Below are 15,264 nucleotides of genomic sequence, written 5' to 3' on the forward strand. Positions count from 1 at the left end.
TCATAGATCTGTTCAGCGCTAGCATGGTAAAACATTATGCACCAAGAAGCTGCTGAATGAAGTCAGGTATGTTCTTTGCGCTTACTGCTAACTGCCGATTGCTCCTAAATGGTGTGGGTACTGTTTGATATTTTTAATGGCATCATAAGCTTCTTAACTTATATTTCCTTCAGGTGCTTTTTGAGTGCTTTCTATCCACTGGCAAGAAGGTTGCAGCTGCTGCAGACGGCTGAATGCTAACAACCATTTCACCAGTTCTTTATTTTTTTTACTGTGAAGCTTATAAATACATCAATGGTTCAATGGCATGCTGATGAGCCCATCAGCCCAAGGAAGGTGCCATTATCTGGGAGGTGCATCCATGTATGATTGCGTCATTTGGAGGTGCTAGACCTGTGCCAACTTAAAATTCAGAGTCAATGACACTATGCAATTTTTCTCTGTTGGATAGGTCATGAATCCAGGATTCCGGGGTGCAATTCTCGACTGCTTCGTTGCCATTGGTGCCAGGTAAAACCTTTTAGTTACTGAACTACTACTTTGTCCATGCCTTGCCACCAATCCGAGTATAGGAACTTTACACTGATAATTGGTTTGGTTGTTGTAGTGAAACCCTTCCTTTCTTTTACTTTCTGTCAGTTGGAACAGTCAGCACCTACAATCCATAGGGTAAAAAAGCCGTGGAGAGTTTATGGACATCAAAATAGATAAGAATTATAAAAATCTTTAGTACTGTTAATATTTTATAGTTTTTTTTACCATCAACAACAACCAATAGGGAGAAGTCAATAGAGGAAAAGGGTGGCTTTGTGAGCACTTTAGAAGGGCAATTTCTTTGAGCCTCCTTCATTGGCACCTCCATGTAGTCTCCACAAAAAAGGGACACCTCTCTATAGTCTCAAGCCTTTTCCTTCCAAAATTTATTTGCTAGCCGGAAACTATTTTCTTTAAAAGAAAAGCTAAAACATGATTCTCCTGCTGTGCTGACATGCCAAAGAACAAGTTGTGCAGCTCATTTTCATTCGGCGAAACTTGGCACAGTGAAGCAACATGGGTTGTGAAGATCATTATTTCTTAAATCGATAAGAAGACAGGCTTGGAGACCGACACTATTTCTTCACAGAGCTTATGCTTTTGGAGTATACTTTTCTATATTCTATACAAATATATGGGAAAAGGTCTGCTGTATATTTTTCCTTGAAAATGAAGACCATTGCACAACTGAAAAACAACTACGACTACATTTTTTTTTTTTTGCAAAAACAACAACTACTAATACATGAAAAGCTAATGTAGAAAGGAGAAAGTGAAAGGAGAGGTAAGAACAACTTCTCTCAGAAGTGTCCTGGAGAAGCTTGTGTTTGAAGGCTATTCATCTACTAGCATTTCGTTTTTCCAGCCACGGGCATCATCATTATTAATATCCACTTGATTTGCTTGGAAGCTTCACTATCTCACTTTCAGGTCATCTTTAAGCTAAATAATCTTCATTCTTTTGGTGTTATACCATGTGCATATCTCTCAAACTTGACTTCCGTTGGACTGCAAGCAATTAACATATACTCAAATTAACAGCACTGCGAAGGTGAAAATACTTTCTTTTCTTTTTCATAAAAAGAAGGAATATAAAGGATTCCTAATCAATTTGCAGGCATGGGGATGCTTCCCAGTTAATCAATGATTAGCTATTACTTTTCTTTATTAAACTAACACTTTTGTTTGTTACGACATATGATGACGCCGCCTAGTTCTTGATCTTTCTCCTGTCAAATTATGTTACATACCATGGGATGGTGATGTGTACTCCTCTTTGAATACTCTAGCATTAGTTATCTTTCTGCAATAGTGGTTGCAACAACTCTCCTAAGGTTACTGCGTAATTGTTTATTTTTTGTTAATAAAATGTAGGGTGCTACAAATCAAAGATTCAAAGAGCTAGCTAGCAGCAAGGAAACATCCCGTGGCATAAAGAAACAGCAAATTCGGCTGTGACGTTGAACAGAACTATATATTTGTCCTGAATCCTGATCCAACTTTTTTTTTAATCGTCTTCTAACCAAGTCGTTTTCAGTGCGTACGCGCAAGGGAGCGTACTATGCCTGCTATCTAAAACTCGAATTAGTGTTTGGACGGTTTCAAAGTTCATTAGAGGGACGGTAAACGCCAAAACTCTGATGAAGCTAAGTGGCAGTTTCAGGTAAAGACTTCGCACCTCCTGATGCGAATAGTACACTGGATCGAGTAGGGTATGTGTCTTGATCTCAAGTTCTAAACTTGCAACAAGTACCTTCCGTGATTTTGTGCGGGCATCCTGCGTCTGCAGTTTAGTACAGATACAAACTAGTTCAGATTCTACTCCAAGTTTAGTCTTTATTAACCGATGGGTAATGAAGATGGCAGAGCATTACTATCGTCTATCGCTACGCACGGATACGTCTGTAGAAGAAGACTGTCACGTGCGACGGTGCAGAACTCACTCAGATGATAGTTGAATTATTTAATTAATCAATACAGGGAGAGTGAGAGACTGAGAGAGGGAGGGAGAGAGACTGGATGGTTTAAATTAATACATGCGGTGGTTTGGCTGTCTGGCTGGTCTTGCATGGTGAAGGAGGACATCATAACTGCTTGCCGTGGCCGTTAAGTGCAACTGCTGTTGCTGCTTCTTCTTCTTCTTCTAGGTTCGGGGCCATAAATAAAAGTCTACCATGCGAGCAGGCCTCCTCTGCTTCAGCTGAGGTGGCACGACGACCATGGCGAGGCTGCTCGGAGTCTCCCTCCTCGTCGCGGGGCTCGGCTGCGCGCTGCTCGTCGCGCCCTCGGAATCAGCTGCAGATGACGGTATCAATTGCCCTTCCCATGTGTATTGTATGTATCTATTTTTCCATCTTTTGTGCCGTTCGTTTCTTGAGAAGTTGTTGCGTTGTTGTTGTTGTTGCGCAGTATCTGCGCTTCTTGCTTTCAAGAAGGCCATTTTCGAGGACCCTCTCGCCAAGCTGTCGGACTGGAACTCCAAGGATGAGAATCCTTGCGGCTGGACAGGGGTGGGGTGCTCGCCGTTCGACAGCCGCGTGGTGACTCTGTAAGAACTGGTTCCGCTTGTTCTCCTGTTGGTTTTTTTCTTTCTTTTCGTTGCATCACTTTAAAACATCATGCGGCTGAGATAGAACTTTAAGTTTTTGTTTAAGCAATCCACCATTTCTCGCGGAGTATTTGTGCATGCCCTGTTTTGGTTCATGTCTTGCACGGATGGAAGAAGTTTTTTCAGTCATAGGTTATCCTCTTTCAGAGTTTTTTAATTTTTTTTTAGAAATAATGGAATAACATTCCAGCTCTTTCAGAGCTTCTTGAACATGCACTTTCTCCTATGAAAATTAAAAACTGGCTGGAGGCCTCTCTATAACAACAGCAAGTCAGAATGATGCATGTTCTTTCAGAGAACAGTGGGCCTTAAGTTTTCTGGCTGCACCACAAGACATCCAGCTGGAAGCTATCATAGAGTTTTACCTTCTTTTATTTGTTTTCTCTTATGTTCAGTTGACTCAAGAAGCCCCAACAGGGAAAGAAGAGATTATGGATTTGTGGTCCCTAGGAACAAAAAAAAAAATCAATCCAACAGATTTCAGTTATCTATTACAATAAATATAATCCAAGTGGTGTTTATCCAAACACCAAAGTCAGATAAAATGAATATATAGTTTTATTTACACACGTTTTCTGTTCAAGTAAAAAATCACTAAATGTTCAGCATTGCAGAAATTTCAGTTGGTGTGTATTCCCTCGTCCCAAAATATAGCAACCTAGGACCGGATGGGACGTATCCTAGTACTACGAATCTGGACAGGGGACATGTCAAGATTCGTAGTACTAAAATACGTCCCATCCGGTACTAGTTTGCTATATTCTGGGACGGAGGAAGTACATTTTATTGTACATTTTATTGATAAACTTCCCTCTTCTCTATTGTAAAGTATCTTATTATTTACACGTTGTTATCCAGGGAATTGGCAAATTCATCGCTCAAAGGATTCCTGGCACTAGAGATTGAATCCCTGAGTTCTTTACAAAAACTGTATGTACTTATATGTCCATTTGATTCAATAATAAACTTGACCTGTTAGCCACTACTGAACTGATAGCAATCTTGGTGAACTTCTTGCAGCATATTGGATCACAATACACTCATGGGTCCAATACCAAAAGGAATTGGCAAGCTAAGAAATCTAATTATGTTGAACCTCAGCACCAATCAACTCGATGGGCCCATTCCCATTGAGATTGGTGACATGCCAAAAATCTCAAAAATGTACTGACCAAGAAGCTATAATCAACTTATATTTCTTCAGAATATGTTCAAAATTCATAACTCATCTATTGCCTTATGCCCTAGAGACCTTCGTGCGAATCGGTTGGATGGTGCTATCCCCCCTGAGATTGGTAATTTGACGAGCCTCACTGAGCTACAATTGAGCAATAATAGCCTTACAGGGACTATTCCTGGAAGTAATGATTCAAGCATGTAAGTAATACTTTTCAGAGTTCTCCAAATTCAAAGTCAAGTAACTGTTTTCAGCATGCATAAACTGGAAATGCATGGAAGAACCAAATAATGTTTCTTCTATAGGAAGGAATTAAAGTGATTTAGTTAAGAAGTAGACATCAATCAGGATTGACTCCATCCTGCAGTATTTACAGTAAAAGAAAGTATGAGTAGTTATGATTTATCATATACAAGCAAGTCTGATGAGATCAGAACCAATTATAATGCTGACAAACATTTGAATAAGCAATGTCACGCATCTTTCAGGGTATCCACCAACAGAGACGGTCAAATAGGATTGTGCCGATTAACTCAGCTAACTGATATGGACCTCTCTTATAACTATTTGGCTGGAGATGTTCCTACATGCTTCATGCAAATCCGAAGGTACACCTTGCTTTCTGTGGCTTGGATGGTTCAGTTTAGTCTTTCTGAACTTACCTGCTTTGCAGTATTTGAACAGATTAAGCTTGGTAGGAAATTGTTTCGAGAACAATGACACAACGAATCGTCCTGACAATCAATGTATGGCTATATTTCATTTTAACATGTTAATATCATTAATGCAGTTTAGTACTATTTTCAGCACTAAATTCAGCGCAAAGTTTTCTTACCGTTTGCCGCGATGTTCGATGTCATTTTCACAAGAGCGTATAAACATTATATATTTTTAGATTCACCTAACGGTTCATTTTTGCTGTCAAAATGTTACAGAAACGAAATTATTGTATGTATTACTTCTTAATAGGTAATATCCATGGCAACCTTGATAACTAAGGGACTACTGTCTACTTCCACCGGTTAGGCTAGGCTAATATGAAAACTGATGCACATCCATGTTCAAAAAAAAAAAAAGTTACACATCCATTTCTTCATTATTCAAAGTTAATTGAGTAATTTTTGGGTCCCGATAACATAGGTGGTGTATAGACCGTCCCAATTTACTAGCTGTAGCAAAGTAGGCCCTACGTTGTAAATGACATCATTAGTTTTTAATCACTAATGCTACTCATGGTGACTTAGGCATAGTGGAATCTTAGCTATCGTTGATAACATAAATAACTATACTTTGGCACTTTGTTTCCTTCCTTCTTGGACGTTATCTCTCACATTCTTCCTTTTGTCCTCCATGCTCTCTGTATGTCGGTATTTTATTTCTAAGTATTCAATTGTTCTGTTGGATTTTTATAATTCAGCACTGAACTGCCATGAATCAGGATTTAACCTATATTTGTGCATTTTCAAATACGACATGCACATACTTTTATGTTTGATATATGAGACCGCATGAGCCTTCTAAAGTAATTTATGAAACAACCAAACTAGAATGTTTATACTGCTTTAGTCAACTGATCAATGAGCAAGTGCATGTGCTGTAATTACAGGTGAAAACAGCCAGAAAGGAAATGAAAGCAGCCGTGTTGATGGAAACCAGCAGAAAAGCTTTCAACAACCACTTTGGCTTCTTATTCTAGAAGTCATTACAGCAATTTCATTGCTTACTGTGTTAACACTATGTACTATAGCTGGTCTCAGAAGATGCAAAGCTAGATCCTCCAGAAACAGTGGTACATGGACAAGGGCTATAAGCTGGAAGGAAAATACTGTAATTTCGATTGGTAAGTGTTTCTTTTTATTTGTGTGTGTGTGAGTGACTGGCGAAGTAAATATTGCACTTCCTTGGTTACAGAATGTTTGCTTGTGTAGATGATGACTTGCTGGCGAATGTGCCAAAAATAAGTCGGCAAGAGCTTGCAGAAGCCTGTGAAGACTTCAGCAATATCATTGGATCTACTCATGACACGGTGGTGTACAAAGGAACTATGAAGGATGGCAGTGAAATTGCTGTTGTGTCACTATCAGCTTCAGTACATTACTGGACGAGTTACGTTGAGCTGTACTTCCAGAAGGAGGCAAGAAGAACTCTGCATCTTGTGACTCGAAATTTCAAAAGGTGCAGCTATTTGCTTATATCTCATGGTACTTTTGAATTCTTCAGGTGGTAGAAATGGCCAGATTGAGTCATGAAAATGTTGCGAAGATGGTGGGATACAGCAAGGAGTCCGATCCATTTTCGAGAATGCTAGTCTTTCAGTACCCACCAAATGGGACACTCTATGAGCATCTTCATGGTAACCCAATGATCTCTCATCTTGTTGCCTTTCTGTTCAAAAGGTTGATACCACATGACATGGTGATAATAACTTAAATTTTGATGTATGCTATTTCTTGCAGATGGAGAAGGATATCAGCTATCTTGGCCCAGGCGGATGAAAATAGCACTCAGCATTGCTCGCGCCCTCAGATACCTGCACACTGAGATGCAGCCTCCATTTGCAGTTGCTGCACTGACATCAAGTTCAGTTTATCTAACTGAAGATTTCTCCCCAAAGGTCCGTCTCATCTGCTTGTGCCTTGTGACATGGCAATGAACATGGTGTCCTAGATTCGGTGCAGTCACACACAAATTGTCCTGTTCATGTAACAGCTTTTTTTTAGATAATGGATTAGATTAAACCCAGCCTCTACACCTTTGTGGGGTGTACACAGCTAAATGTAACAGCTGAAATGGTTTATGCGTTTGCAGATAATTGATTTTGAGAGATGGAGAGCTCTCCTGACAAAACCAGGGCTCAGCTCTGGCAGCATAGTGAACGGGTCATTCAACAACATCATAGACTCGCGGCACAGGCGTTTCATGGACATCCAGGCCAACACGTTTGCTTTCGGGGTGATTCTGCTGGAGCTGATAAGTGGAAGAGCCCCAGTTTCCAAAGATACAGGAGATCTTGTGGACTGGGTAAGTAACTTGGCCTGAATCATGATTTGACACCAGTAATTCCAGACATTGAATTATCAGATAAATGAAAACCGTGGCACTAGTCTGAAAGTCTGAAACTCTGCAATGTTGGTCCAACTTGGGGTCACAGGCAAGGAAGCACTTGGACCAGACCGAAGAATTCATCAAGCTGGTCGACCCGAAGCTGATGAACGCCAACCATGAGAACCTGGGCATCGTCTGCAACGTGGTGAACCTCTGCATCGACGCCGAGCCGTGCCGGAGACCGTCGATGAACATGATCACCGCCATTCTGGAGGAAGGCATCGACACGTCGCCGGCGACCGTCCTTCGGGACTCCTCCCTGGCATGGGCGGAGGCAGAGATTGCCATCTCGTAGTCGTAGACGGACATGCAATTTGCTGCTACTCGGACAGTAACTACAGAGACGCACACAGTGGTTTTGCCACAAAGGGCTTTTTAACCTTTTTTTTTTCTTTTTGATTCGTGGCTACTGCTTTACGTTTCCTCGGTGCCTTTTTGCCTCTCCCTCTCCCAGATCACATGAAAAATGTGTGGATATTTTGTGAGCGGATTTGATGTGTGATATGTCATATGTGATCTACCCAGGATTTACCTTTTCATTTTCGAAGTTTTAAAAAAAATGATCGAAAATCGACACCTTTCGATCAACGCCATATGAAAACTGGCCAATACCAGCTTCCACAAACCGATGACCAACCGCGAAAACCTGATCTAGCAGACTTTGAGTTTGTATGCCACTAAAATATACTATCTCCATATTTTAATGTATGACGCCGTTGACTTTTTGTCCAACGTTTGACCATTCGTCTTATTCAAAAAATTTATGTAATTATCATTTATTTTATTATGACTTGATTAGTCATCAAATATTCTTTAAGCATAACATAAATATTTTCATATTTGCACAAAAAATTTGAATAAAACGAATGGTCAAACGTTGGTTGAAAAGTCAACAGCGTCATACATTAAAATATGGAGGGAGTATATTTTATTGGCTAAAAGGCCCCCTAAATATATATTTATATTTTAAAACGTAAAACTCGTTTTCTGAATTTGAGTTTCTCTGAAGAAAAAAAAAATCCTCAAGCATCAAATTGTTCCTTCCCACCGTGGGGCCCAACTCTCAGCACGAGACGCGGCCCAACTCCCAAACATCGGAATAAGCCGACCAGCCATGGCCCATGGGAGTGCCCAACCACAGCCCAATTATCGGCGCGGCCTAACTCCGCAAACACTCGGATGGGCCGCCCAGCCATGGCCCATGAGCGAGCCCGACCTCAGCGAAAGTCTCTGTCTCTCTCCCTCCTCTCAGAGAAGAAGGGGAGGAGAAGGGGGCACGCCGCCACGCCATGGCGGGAGAGGAAATCGGCGCGAGCGAGGAGCACGGGTGCGCCGCGGGAGGCGAGCCCATGAACGACTACGAGAGGCAGCGGCTGGCGCGGATTCGGGAGAACGAGGCGCGCCTCCAGGCCCTCGGCATCCGCCGGCTCGCCGCGTCCCCTCTCCTCCACAGCCCGGCTTCATCGGCGGGGGGCAAGGGGAAGCGGAAGAGCCGAGCCGCCGACGCGGACGAGGAGTACCTCCCGTCCGACGGCGGAGAGGATGATGATGAGGAGGAGAGCTCGTCGACCAGCGACCAGGATGGCGAGGAAGAGGAGGACGCCGAGGCTTCCTCTAGGTCTCGGAAAAAGGTCCTATTTTCTTCCCCCGTGAAAGAAATCCTGCTTCATTGATCCTGCTTCATTGATTGTGTCGTTGCTGCCAACTCGCTGGAAGAATCACATCTCATTTTGTGTCAGATGTAGTAGTGTACTAACCTGTAGTGACCTTTTATTCTCATTCTAGCCCATTTAACTAAAAAACTAATCCCTTTAACTAATCTCCCTTGACATTGTTATTGAGCAAAATGATAAGCATATCACGGTTCATGACGTCCATTGAGGTTAAATTATGGTTTCGTTATCCAACAATGGTTTCATTTATCCAACAAAAATAACCAATGACACATTGTGTTTGCCAAACTCAACCCTCCCAAGTGATAATGTAGTAAATTTTACTCCATAATGCATTGCAGATCCAGTAATGAAATGTGCATCATAAATTCATAATATAGCTTTACATTTTTGTATGCATTATTCTCTTTTATTAACGCACTTGTTTTTCTCCTGTTTGTTTTCAGGGAAAGAAAAAGGTACTGAACTCAGGAAAGTCTTCTCAAGTTACGCATAGAAAAGAGAATGCTCACCTCGCTGATTCTGTGGATGATGATGCAGCCTTACAGCAGGTATTATGTGACAAATTCAGCCACTAAGCTGAGAATCCTATAATGTCATTTGAAAACTCTTAACTTGCTAACCTCTTTTTTAACCGCAAGTTATTCACTCGATCATTCTTGAGCAATCATAATCATGCAGGCAATTGCTCTGTCCCTGGCAGAATCTTTAGAAAATTCTGTGCCAGCAATGAGTGGAGAAACTCCAAGCACAGGGATGAAAGGAAGTGGTAGCACACCATGCAAAAAGAATAATACTGTACCCATTCAAGACTCAGCTAAAACCATGAGGATAAAAAAGCAGGTATGTTGCTCCAAGCATGGCCTGTACAAATTTCCTATCCTATCTAATTGTATTTTACAGAATTACAGTATCATTTCTCATTGCTTTTAGGGCAAGAGCAGGATACAACTGACAGAAGATGATGTGGTTGCATTCTTCTTTTCATTTGATGGTACCTTATCTAGCTTGAGAGTTCCTTTTTGACCTACTTGAAACTTTGGGTTTACCTGAAAGAGAACATTTGAACTTTGGATTGCATTAAAATCAGTTGCTTATAGCTCCAGTGCTCCACAATGTAGTCAAGGAAGGAATTAGCCAGAGAAAAAGAATTTGCAGGAAGTTGTTAAGTTGAGCTTGCTTAGTTCCTTTTATCCATTTATATTTTTAGAAATGACGGACATGGCACAGTGCATAATGACACATTGTTGTTTAATTTGATATCTGACTTGTATGGTTTATGTCCAATTTCCTTCCCATTGAATTTATTATCATAGTCCTCATCTGCACTGCAAGTACTTTCAGATTTTTGTTTTACTCGTATCATCAGATTTTCATCCAAACTTAACCAGCATGCACATCAGCATATTTTTGTATGGTTATGGCCATAACATGCCTCTGTATATACCTTAGGTATGCCTATACTGATTTGTGTTTCTTTCCTTTTGGCCTTCATCATCTGTTTAAAATGTTTGTCCAAGCCACAACTTTGCTCTGGTTCCTTTACTATGGATTGTGCAATACTTGCTGAAAAATTAACAGACACTCCTTTTCTTCTGTGGCATGCACCACCAAAACTTCATTTTGGGTTCTATCTCTTACTTTTGTAAACATTCTAAAATGGTTATTACTTACTACTTTGATCTATAGAAGTTGGAAAAGGATATATCACGCCGTGGGATCTTGAACGAATGGCCACAGTGCATGATTTCATCTGGACGGATTCTGAGATATCAAAGATGATCCATTGCTTTGATAGTGACAGGGATGGAAAGGTTTGCTTTCTTTTCTTGAATTGATTCTTGTGCACTCACAGAAGCATGCCCTGTTTAAAACTTTGTTTTAATTTTAATGAAAAACAACAAGAAAAATTATTCTTGTGCATGCACAGAAGCATTTCCCAAGCAGTTAAATTGGCAATTGGGCCCAATCTAGAAAAAAAAATACATTTAGAAGATTCAAATCATGTAGACAAACCTCAGTTGATTCCTGTTTCAGCCAAGCCAACTGGCAGATTTTCACCCTTTTCCCTGCTATCTCCCTTTTCTTAAAATAAAAACAATGTGTGTTCTTTCAAAATAATGTGAAATGTTTTGGATCATTGTGGATTTACTGGATCAGCATTTCGTCAATATGTGAATACACCACCTGGCGTCAGCCAGCTTTACTGAATGACTAGTGACTGTCAGGAATTCAGGATAACTGTCTTCTCGTAACCACCCGTTGTGTGGGTTTTCAATTTTCATACGCAGCTCTCTCTCTCTCTCTCTCTCTCTCTCTCTCTCTCTCTCTCTCTCTCAATTAAAAAGATTTCAGGAAAAAAGCCCCATTCCACAACTTCTATGCTCTCTATTTTCTTATACTTCTGTTTTACTTCTCCGCAGATTAACCTTGAGGATTTCCGCACCATTGTATCCCGATGCAACATGTTGCAGGAGCCTGAGAAGTCAGGATGAGATAACGAGACACGATCGGTCGATCTTGTTCAAAGATTCAAGCTCTTTTCTTTTTGTGGACAGTGCCTTTTTTCAAAGCCTACTGCATGAGTGTTACAAGAGGCGCTGATTGTGCATATGAAATGAGGCAATGAAACCCAGAACAGCATGAGCATCAAGTTCAGGCTTCAAGCTGACTAGGTTATTGCTGTTCTGCACTACTCTCCCATGTAAACTAATGTCTGAAAAACTAACTATAGAATATGCGTTCGTCATGAAGTTGTAAGACTGACATGCAAGTTGTTCCATCGAAAAGCGAGTGTCCCTATTATATTCTGCCTTATGTGCAAGTCAAGCTTACATGAGCTCTTGACGAGTACTACTAACCCATGTCCGAATCTGATTATTTTAAAAGTTAGCTATTGAACCAGACTCATTTGCTCCGAAACATAACTGAACATAACCACGTCTTCTGTCTTTGCAATACATAGGACAAACGTATCAGAATCAGGCAATCAGGACACTAGTAAATTGAAAGCAAGTTTACAGTTGTACCAACAGATACCGATGCGCAAACTTCTTAACTGCATAAGCTCTCCAAGCTCGCGACTAACTTGCAACTTAGTGTTAAGGAGATGAGTTATTGACTGTGTATGGTAGCCAGCCAATCTGAAGCACGCAATTACAGAATATACCAGATCCTAGGATGAATTTGCTATGCGGACTGCGGTAGTGTAGAACATGTGAGCAAACGCATCAGAAAATGCAGACAACAAATCAATTCTTAAGAAAGAAAAGGCCTAACGAAACAGAACTAGACAAGCTCATCTATCTCTTCATGATATACCCCAGTAGAATTCCCAGAAGAGCAACGACCACCACGAACACAAAAGGGAAACCACCATTCTGCTTGCTAATTTCCCTCCTCACAAGGTCCTGTTAAGATTCAAAAGAAATGCTTGATTACAACAATTTCATGGTTTTATGTGCACAAATAAAATACAACAAGTATTTCCCTTATAGCAACACTGCATAAAGCAGTACGGAAACCTTTTGTGATGCAACATTGTCATCGCCAAAATGATGAGAGGCAAAAAGGAGTACAGATTTAGGTGAGAGCATAATATATTTTTTTAAAAAAAGGAAGTATGAAGTAGAAAATTATATATTTTTACATAAATAATAACAAATTAAACAAAATATCAACCTTTATCACAGTAGGAATAAATTACTTATACAATGAAAGAGTAGAGCATGCGACAAAATGTTTCCATAAGGGCAGTATCTACTAACCATCTCCTCGAGAAGCTTATTGTTCTGCTGAATAGCAGAGTTTCTTTCTTCTGTCAATCTTGAAATCAAAGCAGATGTCTACACATAGGATAAAAGAAATTAATGAGGCATTATTCGTGTCAGTACAAGGCAAGCGAAAGATACTTTGCTGGCCAATATGGCTGAGGAGTGAACAGTGTTAAATGTTGAAAAGGACAACACATTAACTGCTTTGTAATGAAAGCCTAGTGCCATAAAACAAATAATCAATGTCGAAAAAAAAAATGTTCCACTCTGTAACAGGTAATTTATGTGCATTTGCACGTAGAGCAAAAATAATTGCTACAGAGAGTAGAAAGGACCAATTTCAAAACAAAATGACGAATTGACAACAAATAAGGTGTCAACTGAAATGAACTTTTGAACTTATACGTAGTTGGGCTTGACCAATGATCCCTTAACATATAACAAACCACTGTGCAAATATCCAGCATTACAATGAGAAGTACATACTGCAATTACAAGTATCAATCAGCACAACAACATCTACTCCATCTTGCTTGTATCAGTATTACTTTGTTTTCTACGTTACAGGTGCCAAGCAAACTTTACCAAGCTCAGGTCTCATTGAAATTTTAATTGTAATCATTGACTGTAAAAGACATTTATATTTAAAGCTGTAAAACAAATTGGCAAGTTTTATTGGGGTACTGTTGACCATCAGATCCATGCCATGTTTTTGTTGAAATAGTCAAGTCTCAAAGGCACTTGATATTTACTTCAATAGAAGATTGAAATGCAATGTTTGCTAAGAGATCACTGAAACCTATTTACATAAGTACTGTTGTTTCCTTTACTTCTATGTAAAGTTACAAGTGAACATAGAAAACTTATTTGGAGTGACTCACCTCAGAATCAGATGTTACATCTTCTGCATCCTTGTGTGCTCTTGTAGCCTGGAAAAATAACTACTACTCAGTTTAACTCGTCTTTGAAAAGAGCAGAATGGGGAAGTGCATATAAAAGTTAAGGTACTAACAGATAGCAATGGTGGCTCATCAGATTCCCGAGTTGTCTGCGTCTAAAAACAATCAGTCATATCCACACGAATTAAAGAAAAACAAGGAAATGAAACAATGCATAATCAGACATCTCACATCTTGATAATTCAAGTTGCCCCCTTCTGATAATGAAGCCCGAGGAGACGAGCCTTCTTCAGATCCCTCACGCACGGGGGATGGTGGTCGTGGTGGTTGGACATAGACAACCTTCAACTTCCTCTCATCCACCACATTACCTGATCCTTTGTTAAACTAGAAAAGGTACACATGTTGGCATCATAGGAACTAGGAAGTTAGAAACAAACATCAAGCAACATAATCAAGAATCAACCATCTGATAGACATTAGAACATGAACTACCATCTCTCCAGTGACATCCTTGGTTGTTGTGCCTTCAGTCACCACAACGCTCTGCACTAGAAACTTGTCTTTGCACTGCATGTCTGCTGGTGCCTCCCGTTGGGCTTGCATTGTTACTAAGGAAATGCAGAGAACTGTCAATTTTTTGCACACAGATAACAGGACGAGGAAAATATCCCAACGTTTTGCATGAAGGAGATGAGAATTGAGCATAACCGATGACATCGCTGGTGGACCGTGGCGGCACAATGCCACTGTTCGGCCTGACGCAGTACTTCTTTGGGCTAGTTGTCTTGACCTAAGGAGCACAACATTTCACCAAATTTAGCGTTAGCGCGTCAAATCTCATTAACTTTTTTTCTTTTTTTTTTTTTGCAGAATTCCCAAGCTCTATGCTCCGTGAAACCAAATTGCTGAATTTCTTCGTGGGGGAAAAAGATTCCAGTTACCTTAAAGGCGATGTAGTCATCTGTTCTGTTCGTCAGCTGCATGGAGCATGAGATCTGCTTCTTCGTCTCGACTGCTCAATCCAAACAGCAAAAGAATCAGCAAAAACAAACAAAACCCCAGCGGCATGTGGCTCCGGAATTTCACAAGCAGGGAATTTCCGGCGAGGAAACCGTACAGGAGAACCGGAGCTCGAGCGGCTCGATCCCGAGCAACTCCTTGGAGTCGGAGCCCATCTGCCGCCAGCCAACCCACTCGAACCGAAGAGGGGAATGCTCGCTCGAACTCGAGATGCGCTTGATCCGGAGCGGGGAGCTAGTAGTAGCTAGGGTTTGGGTTTGGGGGAGTGAGTGAGTGATGAGTGGGTTTCCGTGCTTGCTTGCCTGGAGGAGCGGACGGGAATTTTGGAGTCGCGGATGGGAAGAGCACGAGGGAATGTCGGGTTGGTGTGTGATGGTGTCGCCCCCGGTCGGGTGGGTCTTTTGGTGGGGGAGACGAGCACGAGCACGGCTGCGCGAGGTGGATCGGAAATTCGGAAGACGAGCAAAAGCCT

The 15,264-nt window shown here is 40.9% G+C and overlaps 3 protein-coding genes and 1 long non-coding RNA gene across 5 annotated transcripts; 3 read left to right on the forward strand and 1 right to left on the reverse strand.

Annotated features, from left to right (window-relative positions):
* Positions 1 to 172: 172 nt before the first annotated feature.
* Positions 173 to 1,504, forward strand: LOC136356249 (uncharacterized). Its single transcript, XR_010740901.1, has 3 exons — positions 173 to 363; positions 452 to 510; positions 1,012 to 1,504. It is a non-coding gene; the product is annotated as an uncharacterized lncRNA (long non-coding RNA).
* A 1,098-nt stretch (positions 1,505 to 2,602) lies between these two features.
* LOC4336507 (probable LRR receptor-like serine/threonine-protein kinase At1g63430) lies at positions 2,603 to 7,963 on the forward strand. Its single transcript, XM_015780951.3, has 13 exons — positions 2,603 to 2,841; positions 2,944 to 3,082; positions 4,001 to 4,072; positions 4,163 to 4,306; positions 4,391 to 4,519; positions 4,808 to 4,927; positions 5,004 to 5,065; positions 5,926 to 6,159; positions 6,248 to 6,453; positions 6,540 to 6,672; positions 6,776 to 6,933; positions 7,128 to 7,340; positions 7,471 to 7,963. The coding sequence occupies exons 1-13, from the start codon at positions 2,754 to 2,756 to the stop codon at positions 7,717 to 7,719; spliced, it is 1,947 nt and encodes a 648-aa protein (XP_015636437.1). The 5' UTR covers positions 2,603 to 2,753; the 3' UTR covers positions 7,720 to 7,963.
* A 711-nt stretch (positions 7,964 to 8,674) lies between these two features.
* Positions 8,675 to 11,902, forward strand: LOC4336508 (uncharacterized). Its single transcript, XM_015780750.3, has 6 exons — positions 8,675 to 9,055; positions 9,544 to 9,648; positions 9,779 to 9,940; positions 10,031 to 10,091; positions 10,787 to 10,911; positions 11,521 to 11,902. Exons 1-6 carry the CDS (start codon positions 8,714 to 8,716, stop codon positions 11,590 to 11,592), a joined length of 867 nt encoding a protein of 288 aa, XP_015636236.1. The 5' UTR covers positions 8,675 to 8,713; the 3' UTR covers positions 11,593 to 11,902.
* Positions 11,903 to 12,075: 173 nt separating this feature from the next.
* LOC4336509 (vesicle-associated protein 1-2) lies at positions 12,076 to 15,166 on the reverse strand. Of its 2 annotated transcripts, none has more exons than XM_015780752.3 (9): positions 14,890 to 15,166; positions 14,714 to 14,784; positions 14,481 to 14,562; positions 14,265 to 14,380; positions 14,001 to 14,156; positions 13,883 to 13,918; positions 13,752 to 13,799; positions 12,865 to 12,942; positions 12,076 to 12,507 (listed from the first exon to the last, which is right to left on the reverse strand). In XM_015780752.3, exons 1-9 carry the CDS (start codon positions 14,945 to 14,947, stop codon positions 12,400 to 12,402), a joined length of 753 nt encoding a protein of 250 aa, XP_015636238.1. In that variant the 5' UTR covers positions 14,948 to 15,166; the 3' UTR covers positions 12,076 to 12,399. The 2 variants fall into 2 exon arrangements, with proteins under 2 accessions (XP_015636238.1, XP_015636237.1); XM_015780751.3 differs by having other exon boundaries at positions 13,883 to 13,924.
* Between the last annotated feature and the right edge of the window lie 98 nt (positions 15,167 to 15,264).

The sequence above is a fragment of the Oryza sativa genome, chromosome 4 (assembly GCF_034140825.1).
Source record: "Oryza sativa Japonica Group chromosome 4, ASM3414082v1".
NCBI classification, from domain to species: domain Eukaryota; kingdom Viridiplantae; phylum Streptophyta; class Magnoliopsida; order Poales; family Poaceae; genus Oryza; species Oryza sativa.